The sequence below is a fragment of the Photinus pyralis genome, unplaced genomic scaffold, assembly GCF_008802855.1.
Source record: "Photinus pyralis isolate 1611_PpyrPB1 unplaced genomic scaffold, Ppyr1.3 Ppyr1.4_unclustered_Scaffold337, whole genome shotgun sequence".
NCBI classification, from domain to species: Eukaryota; Metazoa; Arthropoda; class Insecta; order Coleoptera; family Lampyridae; genus Photinus; species Photinus pyralis.
In genome coordinates this window covers 174,453-191,992 of record NW_022171387.1, presented here as the reverse complement: position 1 = coordinate 191,992, position 17,540 = coordinate 174,453, and the positions used below count along the sequence as shown (strand labels likewise).

Sequence of the window (17,540 nt, the reverse complement as noted above, 5' to 3'; positions counted from 1 at the left end):
AAAAAATTTTCTTATAGAATGTGGCCTGTAGAATCCATAATTTCAAACAGTTCCAAGATTGGGCTACTAGTTCAAAGTTACAGCCCTCTGAATTTTTTTTCGAAATTGGTTTCTAGACTATAACTTTTGATTAAGATGTCTGATCGAAAAAGTACGATTTGATTTGGATTCTACGCGCCCAAATTAATAAGAAAAAGTGTTTTCCCGAGAAATTTTGGTGTAGTCGATTTTTGGTAAAAAAGGAAGGATATACGCTGCCTTTTTTTGAGCCCCGAAGAAAAAATTGTCTCAGATCGGCCCGGAAAAAAAATTTTCTTATAGAATGTGGCCTGTAGAATCCATAATTTCAAACAGTTCCAAGATTGGGCTATTAGTTCAAGAGTTACAGCTAGGGAATACAATCCCGCAGCAAAATCTCAATCCCGGTATTTGCGGGATCCTTAGATGTGAATCCCGTGTGATCCCGGTATTTGCGGGATCTCGAAAAATTTTAAATAAATTGGCAAATAAACAATTTTGTGCAGTTAACTTCTGTATTAAAATAAATCGCTAATTATCACAATATTCAACAAAAAAGTACCTTCAGCCTAACTTAGAACTCAAAAAAACCTCACCTGTAAAGCACAAAAAGGCGAACTTCTAAAGTGCCTCAAACATCATAGTACATTTTTAACGAAAAAAGTTAAACAATTATTTTAAAAATAATTTCTCCGTTATACGTTCCATTAACAAAGCAAACAGAGTCGTTCCCTTGGTCGACAAATTCCTCAGTCCCGTAAATCCCGCGGGATCCCGCTCCATTTATGTGCGGGATTAATCCCGCAAAAATGCTGCGGGATCCCGGTATTTCGGGATCCCGCGATCCCGGTATTGCATTCCCTACTTGCCATCTTTGTCATTGTCTAATTGATGAAATTTCCAATTCATAACCAAGAATTACCGATAGGCTGCGGAATTTTTCTCCTTCATTATCTCATACACAACCTACATTGTGCTCATGCTCCTCTTTCTTCATATTTGTATCTCCTACCACTACCACCACTTTTTTATACGGTTTCCTTTTTTAACATACCAGCTCGCAATTTTTCTACCTTTTCCTTCCCTTCTTCACTGATTTACACGCAATAGTCATGCATTAGAGAAGTTACTCGGTGGCCCTTCATTGATCATTCAATTCTTCTTCATCTCTTTCATCTTATATCTCTGCATCTACGTCCTCTTCTTCTTCACTCTGAGTCATCATTTTCCAAAATCTTCTTCCCCTTTCTCTTATTTTATCAAGTAAATGCCCATTGTCGTCTGTATCTTTCTTCTCGTAACACTTCCCTTTCTCCTTTACTCTCTGTATTTGTTTTTATCCTCATATTTATCCTTTTCTGCTTCTCACTTTTTTCTCGTCTTTGATTTTCTTATTCTTTTGTCTCTATTCCAATACCTTTTTTTTTTCATTACAATTAACTGTGTAACCTACTCTCTTGGTACTTCATGTTCTTCTGTTTTTGCCCCCCCCCCCCACTCTTCTTGTTACACAGATATAGCTTTTCCATGTGCCCCTTTTTTCTGCCCTTGCGGTACTCGGGGTGATACAGCATACAACATAAGTTGTGAGCTGCTAGTTCGAGATGCACCCAAAAAGTATCGGTAATCATTTGAGTTTTCCCAACTTCAATACCAGAACTTTTCAAATTTCTCAATTGAAAAACTTTCCGCTTTAAAAGTTACGGAGATCCATCTAATGACTACTTACATAAAATAAATACGAACCTAAAAACCATTTAAGCACAGGTGGCGGATTTCCATAATGCGACACGCATTTAATCGCGGCGACCTCCCCGTGCAGCGCCGTCAAGTTGTGTCCCGGCAGAACTTGGGACGCGTTGTACTCAATTCGCGGTCTCTGCGGCGAAACTGTAACAAAGAGAGAAAAATGATTTCCATTTTTTTTTTGCTGTCGTGCGCCGAACTTTCGTCGAAATTGTGTTTGTCAACTTTATCTATTAAATAATAACACAATTGAGTGATTTGACTCGTGTGTGCCGGCATTCGAAGTTTCAGTTCAAAAGCGAAAACTTATGGAGCGATAGCGGAGAAGTCAGAACTTTGTCAATTTCCTCATTTCTCCGTAAAGTGGCAAGTCGAGTGTAAATTGATATAAACTATTTAGCCGTTCAACTCGAACATACGTTTCCTTTGCCTCTATGCATGGTTTACATTAGCTATCGTATGTACACGTGCACGGGAACAACGTCCAGTTAAAGCCACCAAGGGAGTAATAAATAATAAATAATAAATAATAAATAATAAATAATAAATAATAAATAATAAATAATAAATAATAAATAATAAATAATAAATAATAAATAATAAATAATAAATAATAATTGCGATAAAACTTTGCGAAACTGTTGGACGTATGCCCGCGAAGGTTTCTAACTAAACAGATCGGTATGAAGGCAGGCGGGTAAGCGAGGTGAGGCGGCGCAGCCGCCGAAACCGAGTGTACATCCTATCGAACTAAATGAGATTTTCCAAAGACTATACGAAATTCGCCGGGTCTGCTAATAATAAATAATGCATTCGTGGTCAAGGATTCAGAATTCGGGATAAAGAATTCAAGATTAAGAATTTAAGATTGGTGGATTCTCTGAGCACAAGGTAACATTGAGAGGTAGTTATCCTATCGGATGTTGCAGGCATTTTCTTACAATAAATAAAATTTCAGAATATGTTCAGCGAGGAAGTGTTCTTTCTCATAATGGATTGAGTGTCTGTTTTTTTTTCAAATTTTCACTGGCTACCAGGAATACGTCATGTATAAACAAGAACACTCTAAGCTCAAGAGAAATGTCCTAACAACTTACTATTATTGGTGTTTCAAACTTTTGGATCAAGAGAACATACTATTCGAGGAGGTGTTTCTACTTCTATTTCGCGGAAAACGTAATTGTTTTGGTTATCAGAACATAATCCATGAGGAGGTCAATTTTTATCCCCTTCGATCACCTTATCTTTGTTTAAACTTTGGTATCAAGAGAATTTGTTGTGAGAGTGACTGCTTTTATACCTAATTCACGGAGTATCCGTACCAAACGTTGTAAGTATTTTCTCTGGCTATCAAGGGAACATGAGCTGTAAGCAGATCTTTTGATAAGCACAATAGCAATGGTCAAACACCTCATTCCCATTTAAACTTTTGTATCAGGATATAAATCTTCTCTACCAGGAAAACATGATCTTATGAGAAGGTCCCCTTTAACCCCAAAAGAGGTACTCCACCATTCTTTTTCTTAAACCACGTGTATCACAAAGATATGTTGTTCGATGAGGTGTTTCTGCGCACACATCACCAAGTATTTGTATCAAAAAATTTTTCTGGTCGCCACCAGGGGAACATAAACTATGAGGAGGTCATTCTCTATCATCTCCCTTATTTTTGTTTAATCTTTTATTGTCCCAGGAGATTCAAAGTAAGTGTTTCTGCTTCAAGTTCACCTGTTACTAAAATATGTTGTTTTCCATTTTAACCAGGAGATCATAGTCTACGACAAGATTTTTGTTCTAAATTCAAGAGAAATATTCCAACAGATATTGTATCTGGTAAATATGCTACACAAGAAGGTGTTTTACTCCTAATACACTCGGCGTTAGAAAAATATAAATCTTCTCAGGACACCAGGAGAACATTTTTGAACTTTTATTCTATTATACAGAACCGTTCCACCGTTGTTTTCGTTGAAATTCTGTTATGAGAGGAGGAGTAGCGCACCAACCCTTTTTTTAGCAAAACTTTCGTATAAGGATAGTACCATGTGCGAGATGTTGCTGCTGAGCATCAGTTAAAAAATAATGAAAACATGAAAATAACTTTTTCAAAGCAAGTTATGAGGATCCTATGTTAAAAGTAACTGCTCTAACACTGTACCCTCGTGTATACCTTTCTATCAGGAGAACATGTTATGCGAGTAGGTGTTTCTGCCCACAATTCACAGTGTAGTACGGACCTATGTTCAAGAGAATTAACCATAAAGGCATGTCGACGTAATCAACTGCTGCTCTCCTCTCCGAATCTCCAAATTTATTGAACCTCTTTGGACTGATCCAATGTATCACACTAAAACGATTCATTCCATGCACAGATGAAGTGTTAGGCATTTTCATGTAGGAAATGCTGTGGATCAACAAAAGTGCTCCAAGCACCAAGAGGATCAATTAAACAATTTATCCTTGATTAATGTCTGAAATCAGGAGAGTAGCTGTGAGTAGGTACATTTTTAGCGCATTTTTGCAAAAAATTTTTTTTGTAAAAAGTAGCTTTTAATCTCACTTTGGCTGGCTGGCTGGCTGGCTGGCAGCAAATGTGGGCGCGTAGAAGAACTCTTGTAGAAAGGCAACGGGTGTACGTGTATCTACAGGGCCGTGAAATTTGTCAACCTTAGGGACATGGCTACATGATGTGGGGTTGGCGACATCTGGGCGTCATCCTCGAGCGTAGTATACTAACGTGAAGGATTTTCAGTTTTTTCCTATCTTCTACTACAGTTTTGGTCCGATTCTTTTGAAATTGGTGTCGTCGGAAAGATGTTGTAAACGCGCACAACTCCTGCGTGGCGGAATTTTGTTTTTTGTCATAGGGGCGAAATTAACGACCTTTTGCGAGGCGGCGCGCGCGTCTTCGAGAAGTAGTCAGGCGCCTTTTACCTTCCGTTGCGAACTCACGCGGTTTAACGTTTCGTGAATCTCGAATCGCTGTCTCTCTTTCTCGTGTCGCCAATAGAAGTGAATTGCGAGTGAACGGGACGTCGGAAGTGGGTACCGTCAAAGGGAATGTGGTAGCCCCCGACACGATCTTCCTGATGGTGGAGTCAAATCTTCAAACGCGAATTGCGGGTGAACGGGACGTCGGAAGTGGGTACCGTAAAAGGGAATGTGGTAGCCCGCGACACGATCTCACTGATGGTGGAGTCAAATCTTCAATCGCGAATTGCGGGTGAACGGGACGTCGGAAGGGGGTACCGTCAAAGGAATGTGGTAGCCCCCGACACGATCTCACTGATGGTGGAGTCAAATCTTCAATCGCGAATTGCGGGTGAACGGGACGTCGGAAGGGGGTACCGTCAAAGGAAATGTGGTAGCCCCCGACACGATCTTCCTGATGGTGGAGTCAAATCTTCAAACGCGAATTGCGGGTGAACGGGACGTCGGAAGTGGGTACCGTAAAAGGGAATGTGGTAGCCCGCGACACGATCTCACTGATGGTGGAGTCAAATCTTCAATCGCGAATTGCGGGTGAACGGGACGTCGGAAGGGGGTACCGTCAAAGGGAATGTGGTAGCCCCCGACACGATCTTCCTGATGGTGGAGTCAAATCTTCAAACGCGAATTGCGGGTGAACGGGACGTCGGAAGGGGGTACCGTCAAAGGAATGTGGTAGCCCCCGACACGATCTTCCTGATGGTGGAGTCAAATCTTCAAACGCGAATTGCGGGTGAACGGGACGTCGGAAGGAGGTACCGTCAAAGGGAATGTGGTAGCCCCCGACACGATCTTCCTGATGGTGGAGTCAAATCTTCAAACGCGAATTGCGGGTGAACGGGACGTCGGAAGTGGGTACCGTAAAAGGGAATGTGGTAGCCCGCGACACGATCTCACTGATGGTGGAGTCAAATCTTCAATCGCGAATTGCGGGTGAACGGGACGTCGGAAGGGGGTACCGTCAAAGGAAATGTGGTAGCCCCCGACACGATCTTGCTGATAGTGGAGTCAAATCTTCAAACGCGAATTGCGGGTGAACCGAACGTCGGAAGTAGGTACCGTCAAAGGGAATGTGGTAGCCCCCGACACGATCTTCCTGATGGTGGAGTCAAATCTTTAAAAGCGAATTGCGGGTGCACGAGGAAAGTGGGAAGCGGTTAGTGAATGTAGTAGCCTTCGACAAGATCTGTTATTGATGGTTGAATCGAAAGTGGCTAATAGAATACTGATCTGCCACACAAAAATGCGCTGAAGTCCCTTCGATCTCAAACGAGGACTTTGATAATTTTTTCCTCATTTGTAACACCATCGGGTAAGTTCATGTACATCTCTTCATCTCCATGCAAAAGGCTGTTTTCACATCCAGCTGTTGGAGAAAAGACCAATAGCAACAGTTAATAAAACTCACAACTGGAGCGTTTCAAAATAGTCGAAACCATGCTTCTGTAAATATCCTTTTATAACTAGTCTTGCTTTTGACTCCATCATTTTTTTCAAACCAGACTTTTCGACAATCCTCCATACATTGTTCTTCTCCATTGATGTGAGCTCATCTTCAACTGCTTTGATCCATAAATATTGCGTATATTTATATTTAAATTGCTTGATGGTAAAATATATAGCAAAATACAACCGTCATGTCACATTCTTGACCGGGAGAGAAGTGTCTCTTTTTCCGTTGCGAATAACACTTTTGCACTTATACTCTAATACGTAACACAGTAACAATCACATTGATAATTTGGCGAAGGGAGCGCATTATTATTATTTTGGTGTAGTCGATTTTTGGTAAAAAAGGAAGGATATACACTGCCTTTTTTTGAGGCTCAGATCGACCAGGAAAAAAAATTTTCTTATATCAAGTGGCCTGTAGAATCCCATAATTTCAAACAGTTCTAAGATAGGGCTACTAGTTCAAAAGTTACAGCCCTTTGAATTTTTTTTCGAAATTGGTTTCTAGTCTATAACTTTTGATTGAGAAGTCTGATCGAAAAAGTACAAATTGATTTGGATTCTACGCACCCAAATTAATAAGAAAAGGTGTTTTCCTGAGAAATTTTGGTGTAGTCGATTTTTGGTAAAAAAAAGGAAGGTTATACACTGCCTCCGTTTGAGCTCCGAAAAAAAAAATTGTCTCAGATCGACCCGGAAAAAAAATTTTCTTATAGAATGTGGCCTGTAGAATCCATAATTTCAAACAGTTCCAAGATTGGGCTACTAGTTCAAAAGTTACAGCCTTTTGAATTTTTTTTCGAAATTGGTTTCTAGTCTATAACTTTTGATTGAGAAGTCTGATCGAAAAAGTACGAATTGATTTGGATTCTACGCACCCAAATTAAAAAGAAAAAGTGTTTTCCCGAGAAATTTTGGTGTAGTCGTTTTTGGTAAAAAAAAGGAAGGTTATACACTGCCTTTTTTGAGCCCCGAAAAAAAAATTGTCTCAGAACGACCCGGAAAAAAATTTTCTTATAGAATGTGGCCTGTAGAATCCATAATTTCAAACAGTTCCAAGATAGGGCTAGTTCAAAAGTTACAGTCCTTTGAATTTTTTTTCGAAATTGGTTTCCAGTCTATAACTTTTGATTGAGAAGTCTGATCGAAAAAGTACGAATTGATTTGGATACTACGCATCCAAATTAATAAGAAAAAGTGTTTTCCCGAGAAATTTTGGTGAAGTCGATTTTTGGTAAAAAAGGAAGGTTATACACTACCTTTTTTTGAGCCCCGGGAAAAATTTGTCTCAGATCAAACCGGAAAAACAATTTTCTTATAGAATGTTGCCTGTAGAATCCGTAATTTCAAACACTTCCAAGATTGGGCTACTAGTTCAAAAGTTACAGCCCTTTGAATTTTTTTCGAAATTGGTTTCTAGTCTATAACTTTTGATTGAGAAGTCTGATCGAAAAAGTACGAATTGATTTCGATTCTACGCACCCAAATTAATAAGAAAAAGTGTTTTCCCGAGAAATTTTGGTTTAGTCGATTTTTGGTAAAAAAGGAAGGTTATACACTGCCTTTTTTTTGAGCTCCGAAAAAAAAATTTTCTCAGAACGACCCGGAAAAAAAAGATTTCTTATAGACGTGTTTTCTTTCGTGTCTCGATGTGCTAGCCCCGACCGACGTAAAATATAGAGTTCCTGCGTGCGCTCGTACGAAGACGACCTTTTGAATCGAAATTTTCAAAAAATTTATCGCGTAATTGATATTCCCTGGTGCGCACCTCGGAAATTCAAAAACGTCCCCGATTCGTTCGATCTACACGTCGGACGTTGCATTTTATGTCAAAAGACACGTTACAAAAGGTTTCGTCGAAATACGAGCCCTACTTCGAAAGTTATGCGAAAAAATTAAAAACGAAAAAATTTCCATACTATACCCTTCCTTCGAAAAAATCGAAAAAAAAAATTGTCATCTTATGCGTTTGGGGCGGAGATTGCAAAAACGAAAAAAAATTCTTATAAAAGATTTACGGTTTCGGCGGTAGAGGGCGCCTTTTGTTTTTCGTAGGCCTCGGTCTATTAGACTCATTTTCTTCTGCATTTGTGGTATCATTTGTCTCTTCATTTGTTTCTTGTTGATTTTCAATAATTGAATTTTCCGAGACATCTTCAAGAACATTCTCTCTTATCTTTCTTCAAGTTAAAACGTCCACTAAATTCAGGGAGTCTATATGAATCTTGACCCTGAATTGCCACTCATCAAAATTACAGCCGTTAAACTGCTAGAAACAAATAATATTAATATTGTTGCTTTCGCCCATAACTTCTTATATTTGATCCAAATTCCAATGAGAATCTATTCAATTAGTATGAAGGAAGAATATTTTATTGGACTTTTTACAACTCGACAATTCAATTATTTTTTTAAAACGATTGCTCTGCTGATCTTAATTCTTCACCTGCAGGATATTGTAGTTTTAGAAGAGAATCTGTTGACTGAAATGGACACCATCGACGAGTATCGTAAGCCGTTCACCAGGTTGATGTGTGAAGGCGTTCGGCAGAATACAGAAGTAACGGCATAGCTACTTGAAATGCGCGAACCATTGCCATGTGGATACCAAGTGAGTAATGCAGAGGTACTAAGGAGGGTTGGAGATGAGAGGCCTTGTGTGAGGACAGACCTGGATCGGACACGAAGGTTTGCATCCATTGAACAATGGTAGACATGGGATGTACCTCCTACTTAGCGTTAGCACTGAAAAGTTTGGATGAAGATCGGAAAGGATGGAGACGGACACAAACCAATCTTAATGGTTGTTGAATTAAAAGAAGAATTGTAAAAAAACATGAAATTAAATTTTAATAAACAATATACTTCTGTACCTCAGAGGTAAAGTATACTAAGTCACAAATTCAAAAGTTTATAGAAAACCACATTATAAGAAGCACAAAGGAATAATTTGACCTTATTAACCTATACATTTGATTACTTTCATCATGAAGAACCATGTTACTTATAACTAGTAAGTTTACATATGTACGATCGAATTTTTGAAATTTTTTCAAAAATTTTGTTTTACGGGACTTAGTACTGTTTACCTCTTATGAATTGTTTCGAATGATGGACTTATTATTTATATGTGTAAACCAATTTTAATACATTTCTCTCGAAAAGGGGAAGCAAGCATGTTTCATCATGTACAGGGCGTGGAGAATTTTTTTCCTGTATGAACTCACAACTCAGATTAGAAAAAAAATCTATTTATTTGATAAACAACTTATTCAATAATTTTATTGAAATTAAAAAATATATCAATATTGTTCAACTATTCACCTTCTTCGTTATTGTAAGAAAGAAATGGTCATCATTTTGTAGAAAATTTCCTCCATAAACGATAAGAAACAAGTATACATTTTTTGAGTATTAATGCAGATTTTTGATAGGACACTTAAATTGAAAAATGACAGCCATAAATGGAATATTATAAAAATAATAAATAAACAAGTATAAATTGTGCACAACCCTTGTGCAGATAAAGCGCATTTTTGTTTAACCGATATAGCTTAGTAAATGGTTGGGTTATAAGGGGAGGAGGCTCTTTACACACAAACATTTAAAGACCGCCTGGCATACATTCAAAATTCTCCGAGACTCCATTCTGCAGATTTTGCCTTTGAGAGTACGTTCCTCCGACAAACCGTTTTCGAGATATTCGCTCTTAAAGTTTTGACATCACCAATGGATATATTTCTTGCAGATGTTCCAATCGCCCTTTGTGAGTCCCCTCTTCCGATAATCCGTCCTGGAGATATAAGGGAATATATCCGAACACGATAAGAAGTCGAGGAGGAGGACTATGGTTGATAGAAATTAATTCCTTTCGTTGAGACCTTTCATTAGGGCACCATGAAGGATAAAACCAGTTCCACTCCCATCTCAGGAAATAATTGAAGGGGGGGAGGGGGCCTTTAAGACAGCGAAGTTTGATGGCCATTTGAAACACATTCAAAGTATATGGCTACCTACTGCAAAAATTCCTGGACTCTAGAAGTAGTTCGAAACGGCAGAAGTTGGTCCGGACGGACGGACGGACAGACGGACAAAACGCAAACAATAGCACATTTTTTTTATTCTTAAAAAATGCGCTAAAAAACCTGAAACATATTCCTTATAATGTACTAAGTCCATCAAAACAATACAACTATTGATACTAAGTCCACTTATTACAGTTTACCTCGCAATGTTACTGCGACTTAGTACTGTTTAAAATTCGCTAACTCTGTTGTTTATCATCAAACAATACTAAATCCATATATTTCGTATAGAACAACAAAACTTACCTATGTGACTTAGTACAAAAAAGCAATTTTTGGGGAAAAATGGACTTAGTACAGTTTACCTCTGAGGTACAGAGTTGAAGTTTTTATGAAATGTGCGTAATAGTAGGATCAAATAAGCAACTTATGTTCCCAAAGATCTCGTCACTCAAACAAATCTGTTTACGCATTTTAGGTGACATTCAAAAGGAATCTTTCCAATATTGTACTATTGAAAATAATATGAAACGCAAGAAAATACGCATTTATATTTTCAATGAAAGAAATCACTTTTACAAAGTATGTAGTGGAATGGAAGGCAAGTAAAAGTAAACTGGCAAAAACGAACGACGACGTAACATAAAGCAAACCGTGCGTTTCTAACTTTACTACTACCACTAGTACAACCACTGTCGCTTTTCCTATTATACTATGACACGTTCGCAACCCTTAGACGTTCGCGACCGAGCCAGTCGAGCATATTTTATTTAACTGCCAATACAAATCGACACGCGCGAACTATATTCGTTCATCAGGTTGTTTGGAAGGATTTTCAGTTTATCTATACTTAGTTTATTTATTGTGGAACGTAATGAACAACTCGTTTTGCCAATTCCGGCGTGCTTCGCATGTTTTGAGTTTATTTTACTCTAAAAACACTACTACATCATAGGAAAATGGGAAATCGTATACTTAACTGGAACTTCCAAAGGCGACTCGACCGCCACTCATTTTTGATCGCCCGTTATATAGATATAATAATAATAATAATAGGCATTTATTGAGCTAAACATGATATTAACTACCTACATATTCTAATGAATTAAAAAAAAACGCATGTTAGCTCAAAGGGAGAAAGTTCAGACTGGTGGGCACCCAAGAGGGTACCACACTATCTGTTCTACCACTTAACCCCATTCCATCGAGCTTTTAATACTCGACCACAAATGGCAGAATTGCATAATTTGGGTTTGTGCCAAACTTTAAGTGACTCAACAGTTTCAAGTTTCAAGTACCTACTCCGCTGTCTATCCATAAGTAAGGTATACATTGCTTTTTTAAAAGATTTAAGAGAAGAAAACTTTGAATATGGTAATAAAAATCAGTTTAATATGTTTAATTAATTATAAATATAGTTCCAAATTCAGGTTTATACCGGGTGATCGAAAAGTAGTGCGGACAGTTTGAATTTCCCGTAGAAGTAAACATTTATAAAGTTGATAACATACCTAAATGTCATTTGTGTAAAAGCAGTGGTGGTTCAATTTAATCACTAATGCATAAATAAACTACCTTCTAAACTTGTTTGACTATTCCTTAAGTAAAAAACATTAAAAACTTAAAGCGCCCAATTTAAATTGTGTGCAGTTCTTTTTGATCACCCGATATAGTGCCATTTATAATAAGTACAAGATTTACAAAAGGACTCTAGGATTTTGATATATGTTAAAACTGTAAAATAACGCATCGAAGGAGCTCGAACGTACAAGGCAAGTCTTCTCTCTGATAGATCTATTGATTGACCTGCAATAAGATTCAAGGGTTAATATCAACCACTAAAGGATTTAAAAATTCATAGTAAAGGCTTGAACCGCAAAGTTCAAAGTGTCAGATATAAAGTTGCTTACTTAAACTCGAAACGACAATGTGGGTCTAGGGGCAAACAAGTGCCATTTTTGGTGTACACCAAAAATTCAAATTCAAATTAATTCGTGTTAATTCAAATTAATTCACGTTAATTCAAATTAATTCGCGTTGATTCAAATTAATTCACTTTAATTCAAATTAATTCATTCTTATCGAATTGCAATGAAATTAACGGAGTAAAAATTCTTCATATCCATGGTCTGTACTATACCCATAGAGTATTAATTCAGATTCGCGAACGAAATAATGGTAGGGAATACGGGTTGGAAAAAGTAGGTGCTAGAAATGAGAAAAAAGTAGATTTTCGTTTGAGTGCTGCGCCCATAAAACCCCAAAATTGGGGTTTCCTTTTAAGTTTTCTTATAGGAATAAGCTTTCTTATTTCAAGGGGTTAACACTCTTCATTTGAATAAAATAATTGAGCGTTGCTGTAATCTTATAATTATGTAATCTTCTAGAAAATTACATAATTATAAGATTACAGCAACGCTCAATTATTTTATTCATAGCATCCTTATAATTCAAAATGGAGCAATTCGCCGATATTTGTTTAACCTTTTTTTGTTGCTGAAGAAAAAATAGCAACTTATTAAACAGAAATAATAATTAATTGCCTTCGATCAGCTCAATTGTGTGGTATATTCCACGAAATTTGTTGTGTTCATGGTTGATGAGTTAAGCAATTGTCGAACAGTTTTTTTAAATGACCTTCAAACAATAGTTGAAAATTGGTCCAATGTGTCAATCATGGTACTCCATTATGGTAGTTCCAAGTAAGTTTACTGGGGCTAATAAAATATTGAGTTTTTTTGTTGCAATTTTCTCAAATTCAAGAAAAATTTAGACAAATTTAAATCCAAACTGGCCGTTGCCTTGATATATTTATTATATTACTAGGGGTGGTCCCAGTCAGTTCCTACACTGCGACTTTTTGTGCTCCCCGGGATTGTCTACCCTTCAAGAATAAACTACCTGTCCAGGATTTTGATAGGGCGAACACCATTTTGTGCAGGTGTGTGTTCAAACCCTCCTTTAAGATGGAGGGTAGGTACTAATTCCTCGTTTGAAGTTTCCAGAAAGATTTTCCTGGTTGATAGGCACATTGGTGTGTACCTACTGATGGGTTCGGGCCCAGCATTTTATCTCTTATGAGTCGCCCAATAAGTTTCTCCAGTAGTTTTTAAAAAAAAACAATGATAGACTGATGGGTGTAAACGACTTGACTTGGGTGTATGGGTCTCGCCTAGGTTTTGGTATGAATACAACTTTTATCTCCCTCCACGCCATAGGTATGCATTCCAGGGCAAAACTTGCCCTTAGTAACGTGAAATCACACTTGAAGATCAACAACCCCTCATTGCACTATTGACACATAATAGAAAAAAAAGTCAGCTTAACAACCATAAAAAGGAACTCTCCAGAGATTGCTATCAAGTATAATTAAAAGTCTCTTAATTACCCTGTTTCCTCCCACCTGAGAAACGTTCCAGTACAAGTGACTCACAAATTAATACTCAGTCAAGACATAACAGACTTATCACTTTCAGTCGGAGCATCTAATGGTGTATTCCAACAAAGCTTTTCTTCCCATGTCCTCTGCAGTATCATCTTTGGCTTTAAAGTCGTCGGCGAAGTGAATCCAATGGGATCGAAAATTCTTTGAGCTATTGTCAGCATCATTCTCTTCGTAATTGGTTGTCCATCCATGTAGTCAGGGAGACATTTCTGAAAAAGGCTCTCTAAATCATGTCTAACGGCGTTTTGTGCTACAAACTGGCAACAGGCGGTTTTAGACTAATTCGACCCCGCTGAAAACGACGCGCCCTGTTTCCAGACATGATTTTGGCATTTTACCCCTTCAATCCAAGATGGCGACTGAAATTGCCGCTTTTCGGTTATTTCGAGCCCCCAAGGTACGCCACTGAACGTTTTCAGTATATACTCCGGTAGAATAACATCTAGTACACATGACAACACCGTTTAGGCACACTTACGTATTCATAATATGGGCCTAAATGCAAAAATGGCACTTAAAAACGTCAAAAATCCAAAAATTCGTCATATTTCGTCTTTTTTTTCTTTTTGGCCTGTTCTCGACGCTCAATAATTATTTCTATGGTAAACACTTAACTTTAAGTATGTAGACACCTCCAACAGCGCCAAATGTCTGGGGCCTAAATACCAATAAGGGGCCTGGAAAGTCTAAAAACAGTGAAAAAGTCGTTCTTTTGCCGTATTTTTACTACACTGACCATTCATTCCCCTTGCGACTACCAATCCGATGTTGCACACCTGAAGGGCTTAACTGCGGATGTTAACTATGGAACCAAGTGGCAGAAATTGGTTTGGCGGCCTAATTTCAGGGCATTGGGTAAGTAAAAATAAATGTGAAAACATGCTTTCCAAGTTTTCTTTTAAATTTTTAATTAAAACGTAACTCTTGGCTTGGCAGTCGAAACTGTTTGAATATTGAACACATTATGCAAACTGTCAAACGATTTAACGAATGAGAACGTTACAGTTCACCTTTTTCAAACATTGTGACTTCCTCCCTATCAGGGAAAACAATAATATTAGAAGTCATCGTCCGAGTCGTTATCGCTTTCAATTTTAAAATAATGTTACTCTCGCTGCAATGGTTGTAGCAATTTGCACTACAACCGCAGCTCTGATTGCATGGAAGATGTTGCCGATACTTGTAGAGTCTTGTTTTGCAGCCTCCCTTGCAACCACAAGACACGAAGAGGACGCACACACGAGGGATGGATTCAAAATTGGCTTCATTCTTCATTGCATCATCCTGGATTCGCCATCCACACTCCGTTGCAGAAGGAAGGCGCCGTGAAACTTCACAGGCGGTGTTCCAAATAACTGATTATAAAGAAGTAGCAATTTCATCCTTTTCGTGGGTCACGTCATCAATTTGTGTCATAGCATCATTTCCTCCAAACAGCAGTGATAAAAAGGAAAACGCTTTCCAGTACCATGGAAACTGTCTCGCTCTTGCTGGCGTTAATAGGTACCATTTGTACCGCTTCTTACAGATTTCAAGTAACTCCTTAACTTCAGTGCAAAGTGAACAAGCTCCGAAAAAAGAGAGTATGGTGGCTGGTAAGTTTCAAACGCAAAACCATTTCCATAAAGATTTCATTTTGCATAATATTAGTGTTTAATATTCTAAACAGTTTCGACTGCCAAAAGTTACATTTTAAACAAGTCAAAGAAAACTTGGGAACTATGTTTTCATATATTTTTAGTTACCCACTTGCCCTGAAATTATGCCACCAACCCAGCACCCGTCTCTTGGTTCCAAAGTTAACATTTATAGGAGACGGGTCCCCACGTTCGCAGTTAAGCCCTACAGATGCATAACATCCGGATTGGTATAGTCACAATTCGCATATTATTGCTCCGGGCCACCGAAATGGGGAATGAGTGCTCAGTGTAGTAAAAATACGGCAAAAAAACTGTTTTGGACTTTCCAGGCGCCATATTGGTATTTAGGCCCCTGGCAAATGGCGCTGCGGGAGGTCTCCACATATTTAAATGTTAATTTTACCATAGAAAAGAATATTGGACGCCGGCAACAGGCCAGAAAGAAAAAAAAGACGAAAAATGACGAATTTTGCATTTTTGACGTTTTTAAGCGGCATTTTGGCACTTAGGTCCTTAACATACATACTAAAGTGTGCTTAAACGGTGTCGTCGGATGTACTATAGATATTATTCTACCCGTAAAGTACCCAAAACGTTCAGCGGCATGCCTTGAAGACTCGAAATAACCGAAAAACGGCAATTTCGGCCGCCATCTTGGATTTCGGGGCTTAAATGCCAAAATCGAGTCTGGCAACAGGGCGCATTGTTTTCAGCAGGGTCGAATTTAGTCAAGAACCGCTTGTTGCCAGTTTGTAGCACAAAACGCCGTTAGACATGCACTTTTCAGTAATGTATCCCTGACTAATACGCCTTTTTCAGACATTGACCAATACTCAATCTCAATCTAATCCCAGTACCATCGATGCCGTCGACCCATTACTAATACCAGTATAGTCCCATCCTCTCAGATCAAATTGGTCTTCTTACATGAGAATCTTTGATTCCTTTATCAACTGTTTACACTGGGCAACACCCTCTAATCTTTTTTTAAAGGACTAGTGGTTCCGTAAACCACCATAGAAGACACTCAAAGAGCACCAAAACGCTAAAAAAAATAAAAAAAACTCTTTAAAAGGCATTGGAAAGATCTGATTGGCACCCAGAATGCAGGCTGGTAGTGCGCACATTGGTGCGTCACATTCAAAGGATACTACACTTTGATCTTAGCCATAGGCCGAGAAGCGAAGAGTTTCACGGGAGGCGCTGGATGCAAACGATACAAACTGGCAGCGTTGGAAGCATAGTTTGTATTATGGCAACGTTTTGTCGAGTCTAGTATGTCGAGTAACCCCTGGAGGAGTAGTATACCGCATATCCTCTCAAAAGCAGCTTTTTTCGACCCTTGTTCCAAAATCCGCGACGGGGATAAATACACTGCTTCCGAATAGCAAGCGATGTACGGGTTTTGAATACCCTCTTTCCCGAAGACGACGTTCCGACCGAAGACGAACCCCTCCACGCCGAAATGTGTTCCCGACCATTCAACTTAGAATCCAGACAATATTGGATTGCCCTAGGCAAGCGCAAAGAATCCCCAAAAACAAAACTCTTTGCGAAATTTACGGAAACGTACTAGGAACGTTGCTGGAGACCCTTTCTGACATTCAATTCCTGTATAAACCTCGGCAACTTTCCTGTCAGTTGGAAAACTGGCAAATTTAATTTTAATTCTAAAACTCGGCAAGAAGGATCTCGCCAATCCTGAGGGATAATAAATAAATAAATCCCAACTCGTACAGACCGATAACTTTATTACCCGAAATTGGAAAGCTTCTCCAAAGACTAAAGTGAAATCCTACCTGAACGATTTTTCCATCCCATAACCAATATGGCTTTATTACCGGACGAATGTCGACCGACTGTGTGGAAGGACTACTAAACAGCCTCAGGACGAGTACTCATCGGTATTTGCTGGCGATTTTCGTCGCCATTACCGGAGCATTGAACAACGCACTGTGGTCTTCTGTAATGAATGCTCTCGTCGTCAAGAGAGTGCCTGTGGACGTTACTCGCGTCATTCGTACCTGCTTTATGGATCTTCCGATCCGTTTTACTTCGAGAGTCTCGAAGATGTCCGTCTCTACGTGTGTGAGTAAAGGTTTCCCCCAAGGTTCGGTCATGGGTCCTACACTTTGAAACCTTTCTCATCGGACAAGACCCACCGCACCCCAACGTAGACTCGGACATTCTCACGTGGTCAGGAAACTAGCCTCGCTTCAATGTCTA

At 38.7% G+C, this 17,540-nt stretch overlaps 1 protein-coding gene across 1 annotated transcript in view; it reads right to left on the bottom strand.

Moving 5' to 3' along the window:
• The window catches only part of LOC116182066 (hemicentin-2), an 89,983-nt gene that overhangs the window by 59,366 nt on the left and 13,077 nt on the right, over positions 1-17,540 (bottom strand). Inside the window, exon 3 of the mRNA XM_031502566.1 lies at positions 1,765-1,948. Coding sequence (XP_031358426.1) covers positions 1,765-1,948 — 184 coding nt within the window. The remainder of the gene's footprint in view (positions 1-1,764; positions 1,949-17,540) is intronic.